This window comes from Cotesia glomerata, linkage group LG7 (genome assembly GCF_020080835.1).
Source record: "Cotesia glomerata isolate CgM1 linkage group LG7, MPM_Cglom_v2.3, whole genome shotgun sequence".
NCBI lineage: Eukaryota > Metazoa > Arthropoda > Insecta > Hymenoptera > Braconidae > Cotesia > Cotesia glomerata.
Window position 1 is genome coordinate 20909545 of NC_058164.1, and position 9410 is coordinate 20918954.

At 25.9% G+C, this 9410-nt stretch overlaps 2 protein-coding genes across 5 annotated transcripts in view; one reads left to right on the forward strand and one right to left on the reverse strand.

The window, feature by feature from the left end:
• LOC123269911 (ubiquitin carboxyl-terminal hydrolase 48-like) overlaps positions 1 to 1576 on the reverse strand; it is a 92273-nt gene extending 90697 nt beyond the window's left edge. Inside the window, exons 1-3 of one of the 2 annotated variants that reach the window (XM_044735824.1) lie at positions 1248 to 1576; positions 1017 to 1167; positions 236 to 439 (exon numbers count right to left, since the gene is read on the reverse strand). In XM_044735824.1, the coding sequence (XP_044591759.1) occupies positions 236 to 439; positions 1017 to 1162 (350 nt within the window). In that variant the 5' untranslated portion in view covers positions 1163 to 1167; positions 1248 to 1576. Of the gene's footprint in view, positions 1 to 235; positions 440 to 1016; positions 1171 to 1247 lie in introns of both variants that reach the window. The other variant, XM_044735823.1, reaches the window with a different exon arrangement.
• A 756-nt stretch (positions 1577 to 2332) lies between these two features.
• On the forward strand, positions 2333 to 8126 carry LOC123269913 (mitotic spindle assembly checkpoint protein MAD2B). 3 transcript variants are annotated; one of them, XM_044735826.1, is made up of 3 exons: positions 2333 to 2506; positions 5186 to 5483; positions 7781 to 8126. In XM_044735826.1, the coding sequence occupies exons 1-3, from the start codon at positions 2488 to 2490 to the stop codon at positions 8109 to 8111; spliced, it is 648 nt and encodes a 215-aa protein (XP_044591761.1). In that variant the 5' UTR covers positions 2333 to 2487; the 3' UTR covers positions 8112 to 8126. The 3 variants fall into 3 exon arrangements, with proteins under 3 accessions (XP_044591761.1, XP_044591764.1, XP_044591763.1); XM_044735829.1 differs by having other exon boundaries at positions 7799 to 8126; XM_044735828.1 differs by lacking the exon at positions 2333 to 2506 and adding an exon at positions 3314 to 4268.
• The last annotated feature ends 1284 nt before the right edge of the window (positions 8127 to 9410 follow it).

The window sequence follows — 9410 nt, forward strand, 5'->3', positions numbered from 1 at the left end:
GATCATAAATGCACCGTAAAAACAAGCAGAATAAAAAAAAATTAAAAAATGTTAATTTTTCACCTAGATATAACCAAAAATAGGGTGGACCCCACTTGTAAATAATTACCATATTTATACTCTTCAATGCTAATTAATATTTTGGCGATGAAAAAAATTTTGTAATTATCAAGATAATTGAAATATTGTTAGTGTAATTATAATTAGTTATTTTATTTCATTAATAATTAGTTACCTCATGTCTTCATTGTGAAACCAGACTTGAATGAGACTATTCACGTAACATGTTGCTCCTAAATTTTTTAAACCAACGTACTGAGTTGGGTCTCGTAATTCGTCTAATGAATCTTCTAAAGTCGCTGTTTCTATGGGTAGGGACTTCAGATATTTTTCTTCGCCTAGGCCTACCAAACATCGAGGATTATAGCTGCAGTTACGCCTGAAAAAACATTTTAATTATGAATAATTTTCATTAATTTGTAATTTTTATTTTTAATTATATTAAAACTCTGTTATTGAAAATTGAAAATAATTTTTTATATGTATTATTTAATTTTTAAATAATATAAATTGCTATTTTCAGAATTATAAAATAAAAAATTTTTGTTTATACTTTTTAATTTTTTTTCAACTAATTGCTAAAAAAATATTTTTTTGTATCAATTTTTTTTTATTTCTACGACTTAAATTAAAAAAAAAAAAAAAAAAAAAAACAACTATTTTACAGCAATTTATTTGTTGAAAAAAAATCTAAGAATTATCAGACGTTTACTTGTTTCAGTATCATAAAATTTAAATTATTTATTTAATCATTTTAAAAAAATATCTGTCTAAATAACATTTATTTTAATAAAAGCATGTTATTACTACAGGCTTAAAAATATTAATAAAATTTAAATACTATCTCAGTAAGTTTGAAATTTAATTTAAAAAAAAAAAAAAAAAAAAAAAAAAAAAAATTTGATAAAATATGACCTGCTCAAAAAGAAAGTAAAAAAATATATCACCAAACTTACTTGCAATTTTTACAAATATTTAATGAGACTCTATAAGCCAAATCGAGTTGTTCATGAGTAATGTTCTCTGAAGATACAGATTCAAACCAAGACCAAGCTTCTTTTTCAGCTACATCAGCTCGCTTAGGATATGCACGATTTGGCATTTTGTCTGCTGTTAATAAATATACATCAATTAAAATGACAATCATCAACTTATCACCTCACTCGGTTATCAAAATAATAACTCACCTTAAAATAACCTACCAATCCCCGAAAAAAAAGCTTACTGATTTAAAAAAAAATTAATTACTAAAAAGTTATTAATTTTTTCGTTATGAAAAATGGCGGTTTGTTGATTGAGGTTAGATTGGTTATGTTACGAAAAGTAGTTGACACATTTAAATATTTATTTATTACTGTTACTAATAAAAATTTTCTACTTTGATCTCATTTAAATACTCAATTGTTTTTGTTTTATTTAACTAATAATTTAATGAGTTTATATTTTACTCCACTCACTAATGTAAAACTGATGGAAGGCCACTATAAACTTTTGCTTGGACACGCGCAAACTCATTTTTTATTTTCTGTTTTCCGCGTAGACAGTATGGCCGCCACCAGCGCGAAAACTCATTTTTTTTTAAATTCATCATTTGATTCATCAATTATTAATTATCTAATAATTAATTATTTTTTTGTAATAATTTTTTTTTACTTTAAATATCTTTTTTAAATATTTTATTAAATGTCATTTATAATTTTTTTTACATTTTTGCACTGTTAATTATGTATTAAAAATATTAAAAATTTATTAATTAACTATTTATAAATAATGTTAATAATTTTGATCAAAAACTTTTTTTAAATATAATAAATAAAAAATTTGACATCTAGGAAATTTAAATTGGCCGCGTTAATTTCCAAGAGCGCATGCGCGATTTTGACAGCTGCGTGCGAGCCGGCCATTACAAAATCAGAACTGTCAGATTGTCAGCTACCGGCATATTTAAAATTTAAATAAAATTATTTACAATTGTCAGATAATTAATTTCATTTATTATATAATTTTAACAATTTATTTATACAAAAATTTATTTCATAAAATACTTAAATTATTGAAAAAATTCTTTTCTTTTTCCTACAAATATCTCAAAAAAAAATTTTATACGATCATTTTTTAAAATGACTAATTAAATTATAACAATAAAAATTATTAATTATTAATTATAAGTGAGTCATATTAATTCTAGATGTTCAATGTGCAAACTGATAAACATTCGCGCCACCGGCGATCATACCGACGATAAACACAAAATATATATAAACAAGTAAATCTTTTTTTTTAGTTACAAAAGTTGCAAAATTGCAATAAAGTTTGTTTATAAATGATAAAAGATCTAATTACATGGAAACTATTGACTTATCAATCCGAATTATTAATGAAAGATGTCAATAATCAATTGTGGATCACAGAGAACATTGTCTTAACATGTCGCAGTGCCAAATAGGTTAGAATTTTTTTGATACTAAAATATAACATTAAAGTTAGCTGTCACTTGACCAATTTTTAATTTTATTTAACAATTAAATTAATTCTAAAAAATTATTTTGAAAAATTGCATTTTTAATTTTTTAAAATTTCTATATGTCAATTTTTTTTTGCCGTAATTTATTAATTAACAACAGTTCTAAAAACTATCAAATCTCTGCTAATAGTCCGGTCAATTTAGACATTCGAAGTTACATAAAGTCCCAACAAGCTGAATTTCTGTGAAGTAGTTCAAAACATAATTATAAACAATGTCTAGAAGTTCCCCATCATTCCACTGTAAGGAAAAAATTTAATTCAAGGTCAAAGGTCAAAAAAATGAGTTTTTCGCGATTTTCAGCAAAACGGTAAGTTTTATCATAAAAGTACCTCAGACAAAAATTGTAGATCATAAAATTATCTATAAAAAATGTATCAATACTTTTTTTCTTACGAGCCACCGTTTCTGAGATATAACGATTCAAAAAGTTATAAAAGTTGTTATCGTCATAATATGCACACGTTTCCACGCCACCTATGAGGTAGTGTACTTAGCGCGTTTTTTTAACGTGGTTTCCCCAGTAGGCCTACTCCACGGGTCAGTTGTGATCCTGTTTAATGTAAAACTATTGCAAAATAACAGAAATTTTCAAAGATTGGGAAAGATAAAAGCGATGTAAATGAAAAAAAAGTGTTGAAGTTTATTCGTCTTATTCGTAAGTTTCAAATTCTTGTTCTTCTTCTCCTGCTTCTTCTTCATCTTCATTTTGGATGCAAGTAAATTGCGTCAATAGCGATGTATCGCATGATACTTTGTCGGAGTCAAACGAATCCTCCATTGTTTGTGATTCAATATTAGAGCACGACCGGCCTTGACAATTTGTGCATGCCAAAGAACAAGACAGTCCGACTTTTTTGCAACCACATTTAGCACTGCATCCCTTTTTGCAGTTGCAAAAAATAGTGTTCAGCAGTTTTTCCGGCGCAGGTGGAAGTAAAGTTTGAACTGGCTCTAATATATTGTTGACCAACTTCCAACCCCAGTCTGTAGGGTCTAGCTGATAACCAAGCCACACTTGAACTTGATAATATACTCGAAAAAGATGTTGGTGAGCAGCAACTGAGGTTGGAGGAAGACAAGCTAATTGAACTTGTTTTTTATTTTTAGTATTTTTAACGAAACATGCATATCGATGCTTATCTAAACAGGTAGTTTTTTTAGGAGCTCCGTACATAAAAAGAAGAAAGCGGATGCCGTTGGTAATAACTTCTTGTTGAGTTGAATTACTCTTTTTAAAAACTTCAGCACATTGAATTAAATCTTGTTTTTCAAACATTTTGAAAACTGCTGTTTTACCCCTCCTGTAAAATGCAGATGTCTTATCACAGCCAGTTATTGCGTGTAAAAATAGTACATGATCTTTACACTTTACTAAAGTAAATAAACTTTTTGATGAATATATATCTGATTGATGCTGAGCTTTTCCTGGTTTTAAGAAAAAAATAGTTTTTTCAGTTGGCGTTCGAGCGGTGAGTAATACAAGTAAGTCAACATCTTCACCAACAACAATAGTTGTATTTGTCAAATTGAATTGCTCTATTGCTGTTTCAATAATAACCTAGCCACGCACACAATAGAACAAGAGACAGATGTCTCGAAGTTACACTGGCTTAAAGATTAAGGGACTGGGTTTCATTTTACCTGATATTCTTGTAGTTAAAACTTATGTATATTTTATATTGTAAGTATAAGTTACAATGACCGATAGAAAAATATTTAAACATTTAATATATAATATATATATATATTATATATATATATATATACATATATATATTATATAAAATATTACAACTCTAGATGTATATACGTGGCGTACTCATGCATATTATGACGATAACAACTTTTATAACTTTTTGAATCGTTATATCTCAGAAACGGTGGCTCGTAAGAAAAAAAGTATTGATACATTTTTTATAGATAATTTTATGATCTACAATTTTTGTCTGAGGTACTTTTATGATAAAATTTACCGTTTTGCTGAAAATCGCGAAAAACTCATTTTTTTGACCTTTGACCTTGAATTAAATTTTTTCCTTACAGGGGAATGATGGGGAACTTCTAGACATTGTTTATAATTATATTTTGAACAATTTCACTGAAATTCAGCTTGTTGGGACTTTATGTAACTTCACTCTCATTTTTTGGTCTAAATTGACCGGACTATAAATTAATTTTCATTACTAAAATTAACAAACATCTAAAAATTCTTGAAATTTTAGCTACAAATCAATTATTTAAAAATAAAAATATGTTTTTAAATTCACACTTATAATTAAAATGTAATTGTTATAAAAATCTAAAAAATTATTAGGTATCTGCTAAATTCAGTATCATGAATTTTTCGATACTAAAATCAGCCAACACCTGATGATTTTAAAAATTTTTATAGCAATTCAAAAATTATAAAATAAATATTTTTAAAAATTCGCACTTATAATTTTGATTAATTTCTACATGTGGAATTTTTTTAGTAAATTTTTTTCATAATTGAATTGTTATAAAAATTTTTATATTAATAAACGTCTGTTTATATTCCTATTATTTACTGTTTCTATAACTTTTAATAAATTAATTTATTTATTTCTCTACTTGCAGTTAGTTCGGATATCTTATCAGAATTACTAGAAGTCGCTTTTAACAGTATTATCTATTCACGGCAATTGTACCCACGAGAAATATTTACCAAGAAGAAAATTTACAGTACTGCCGTTTACATATCAGAACATCCGGAGGTTAATGATTATTTAAGAAATATTATATTGTCCGTAAAAGAACTTTTGGATTCTGATGTGACATCTGTTAAGAAGATTAATTTTGTCATTTGCGATGATGAGCAGAAGGAAATTGAAAGAGTTGTCTTTGATTTAATGGAGTTCCGTTTTACTGATAATGAGTAAGTTTTTGTTTTAAATTAGAAGGTAACAATGTTATTTTCATTAAAATTTTAATTTCATTTTAACTGTCAAAATTTTTATTTTTTTTTTATTTACATTAGAGTACTTATCATTATTTACGAAAACGCTTTTTTAAATTTAAGAACATAACACTTTTTTCAGTAGATAATGATTTTAGTAAAGGTAAACGCCCCTATTGTTGACAGGGCCCTCGTTATTGATACCCTATTTAATTTTATTATTCCATTATTAAAATCTGTTAATAATCAAAATTGTTGATATTTCATGGCAATTTTACATATTTTTAAAATTAAAAAATAGTAAAATTTCATTCCAAGGTATAAACTATTTACCGCAAAAAAATTTCATTTTTTCAAGTAGACCAAAGCTGCTTATATATTTTTAATTTCTTAACAATATCGTTAAGAAAGACCTTGTTTTCAAATCCAGATTTCTCAATGTTTTGCACGCCTCATAGCGCGAAGCGCATGAGGTTGTGCTTTATACTCGACTCGTCAAGATCAAGCAATTTTGTGATCTTTAAATGCCTCTATTACAACCATATTACACTTATACAATGATGTAAGTAGATGTACACTGAAAAAACACTTAAATTAAACCATTTTTTACTTTCTAAAATCATTTCATGTTGCTATTTTGAAAAAAATTTTACGTGGACGTCCGGATGTCACCCCATTTTGGATGTACCAATGATTACTCTCGAACAAATTGATATTTCAAGACCGGACCTTTTTTATTAGTTTAAGAATTCGATTAACTGGATCCGTATTTCATATCAGTGGCCTAGTATACATTTTTTTTTTAATTGAATTTTTATTAAAATTCACTACGATACAACCGTAAAAGCCAAACAAACTTTTCTTATTTGTCACGTGAAAACTATGGCGCCACTTGATCAAGCTAGATATTTTTAGACTAAGTACGCATATGACAAGAAAAAAGGGCGCTGATATTTAAAAAAAAAAGAAATTAAGAAATTACTTAATTATATTTTTTTTTTTAATCAATTACAAAATTAATTTTTTTCTTAAAAAATGAATGAGAGTTATGAGGCGTGCACTTTTGAATTTTCCAAACTTTTTTTTTATGTAATTGCATTGTTTAAAATTATTTTAGATTATTTATACTCTAAATAACCATATAATAACTTATTTATACTTTATCGAGTTAAAATTATTTTTTTTTATTATTATTTTTTTTTAATTATTGAACTTTATCGAGTTATCGAACTTTATAGACCATAATGTAAGGTAACCAACCCCCTCAACATACATATCAATGTATTAATGTTTACAAACTGTCATGTGATTTTATAAGAATCAAAGTATTTGAGACTAGAAAAAATTGCTAAAAAAACTCTGGTAAAAAATATAGAAAAATTATTGATAGTTTTGCATTAGTTAGTAGAAATGATTATTGTTACTATAAATTTAACTGTAATAAAAGATCTGTCAATAATAGGGTCAATGGTATGTCAATAATCGGCTCTTTGAATTTTTGCGCTGTCAATAATACATCCATTCGACCTGTTGATTTTAAGTTGATATAATAATTGTTAAATTTATTGCTATTTAAGTTAATTCATTAAATAACATAAGTAAAAACAGTGATTAAGGTGTCCTATAAGAAAAAAATTGAGAATATTGATTTGAAACACGATAAAAAAAATTCAAATATTCATGATCACTCTTATAGTGTCAATAATGGAGGCTTTTACCTTAGGTAGAAAAAAAAACGATCCTACCAATTGCATTCGTATCCAGTAATTTTTTTTACTGATCAGATTATCACCAGCATTTTTAATATTCTTCTTTAAATCAAAAATTTTATTTTTCAAAAAATCTTGCATTTAAATATCACACTATAATCTATTTTTATAAATAAAAAATCATTAAATGTATTAATCACCAAAATTTTTTCAGTTTGATCATTATAGACACGTCCAGTAATAAAATTTATAATATTAATATTGTGATACTAATCGGGAATGTCAGGAAGTTCATTGTCTTCTTGATTTATCATTATATGTTTCTCATATCATCATTACTATTATTTTTATTTCTGATATTTATGTTTCACGTTTAATTCTTTAGTGTTCAGAATTTTATTTGATTGAATTTTAAAGATCGGGGAATTAAGAATATTCAGTCAGAAAATTTTCGTTTTATATAAAAAAGTTTATTACTTTTAGTTAAAACAATTGTTACCTTTCAATATGAAGCTTTTTGATTAGTATTAATAATAAGTTGTAAGTTATAATTAAAGAATAAATTAGAGCATTTTTAATCCATAGAAAAGATCCGTATTTCTTAAAAACCGAGGACGCTCTTCGAGAATTAAATCTGCGGTTGTTGATGTCTGATAATTATCTGAGTAAACTACCGAAGGATTGTACATTCTTTATTGAAATAGAAACCAATGAATCAGCTCACATTGGTCTAAGCGAGAATCCAAAGTGCCTTGAGTTTCCATGGATTGTTAAGAAACCGAGCGGTCAATTAACACAGCAAAGTGATAATAATTACTTATTGCCTCTAACAACAATTAAAACTGAATATTTAGGATTACAAATTTTTGTTAAGACTTCAAATCCTTTAAATAAATGAATTATATTCAAAGTTTGAATAATTATTTATTGCAATTCACATTAAAAAAAAATTTTATGCCCAACTCGTATAAATATAAATTTTTTTTATTTTTTTAGTTTTGGTGTGTTGCATTGCTACTTTTTAACGGTCGTGAATAATTAAACTTAATAAAATAATTTTGGAAACTTAGAGTTGAAATTAATTAGAATTTTAATAAATTACGAAACATTTTATTAGTTATGCAAAAATAAGGACTGTACACTTTATCCGGTTAAGCTAAAAAAAGAAGAAATGGATTAAAAAATCGAAGATATTCGAATCCTATCTTGAATAATAACTAATAACTTAAAAAAGTTGTTTTTTAGCTTAGTAAAACATGTTTCTAAAAAAAAATAAATAATGTCGCTCTTCAAAAAAACGCAAAATTTTATGATACTGAAGTTAGCTGTCAGCTGTCAATTTAAAAAATTTCTATAACAAATCAACTACACGGAAAAAAATAAACTTTAATAAATAACAGTTGATTTATAATAAGTAATGATTAACTGCTAAAAATTACCATTTCAAACAGTAAAATCGTGATTTTACTATTTACTTTATAATATTTATCATTTAAACGCTACAATTTATACTTTAAATGGAAGAAAATACAATTTCAGTCATATTCGCTATGTGAATGTCGAAAATGTTAAAGTATAATAATTAAGAATTTTGACTTTGATATTTATCATTTCGTACCTAAAAAATGATCGCATGATATGTAAAAAGTATAAAATAAAGTTACTAAATTTCTAATACAAGCAACGTCAATATTTACAAAGTAAAATGGTAAATTTTAAACGCAACGCTAAAAATCAAACTGTAATTATTGACTTGCTTGGACTGGTAAAATTTATATTTTAAAAGTATAATTTTTACTGTTTCAAATGTTAAATTCTCCCAGAGTGAGACCCTCTTCTCTTTCATCTGAGTTCCCCTTCTCCTCATAATATGGACTATATATTGAAATGGCAATTTTTACTGTTTGAAACTGTAATTTTTTAAGATGAAAGAGTCATTATTTACTATAGTGACAGCTACTAATCACTTATTTTGGATATTAAATTATAAATTGTGGCTTTTATACTTTCTACATTAAGTTCTGTAATATTTATATTTTTGCCACCCCGATGTCCGCTGTACTGTTTGAAACTATAAAAATTAACCGGAATCCGAGTGAATTTTACACTTTACTTTTTTCCGTGTACAATAAAAAAAATGCTTCTAAAAATTTTCACTAATAATTTTTATCAATTTTCACATACGGAATTTCTTAAT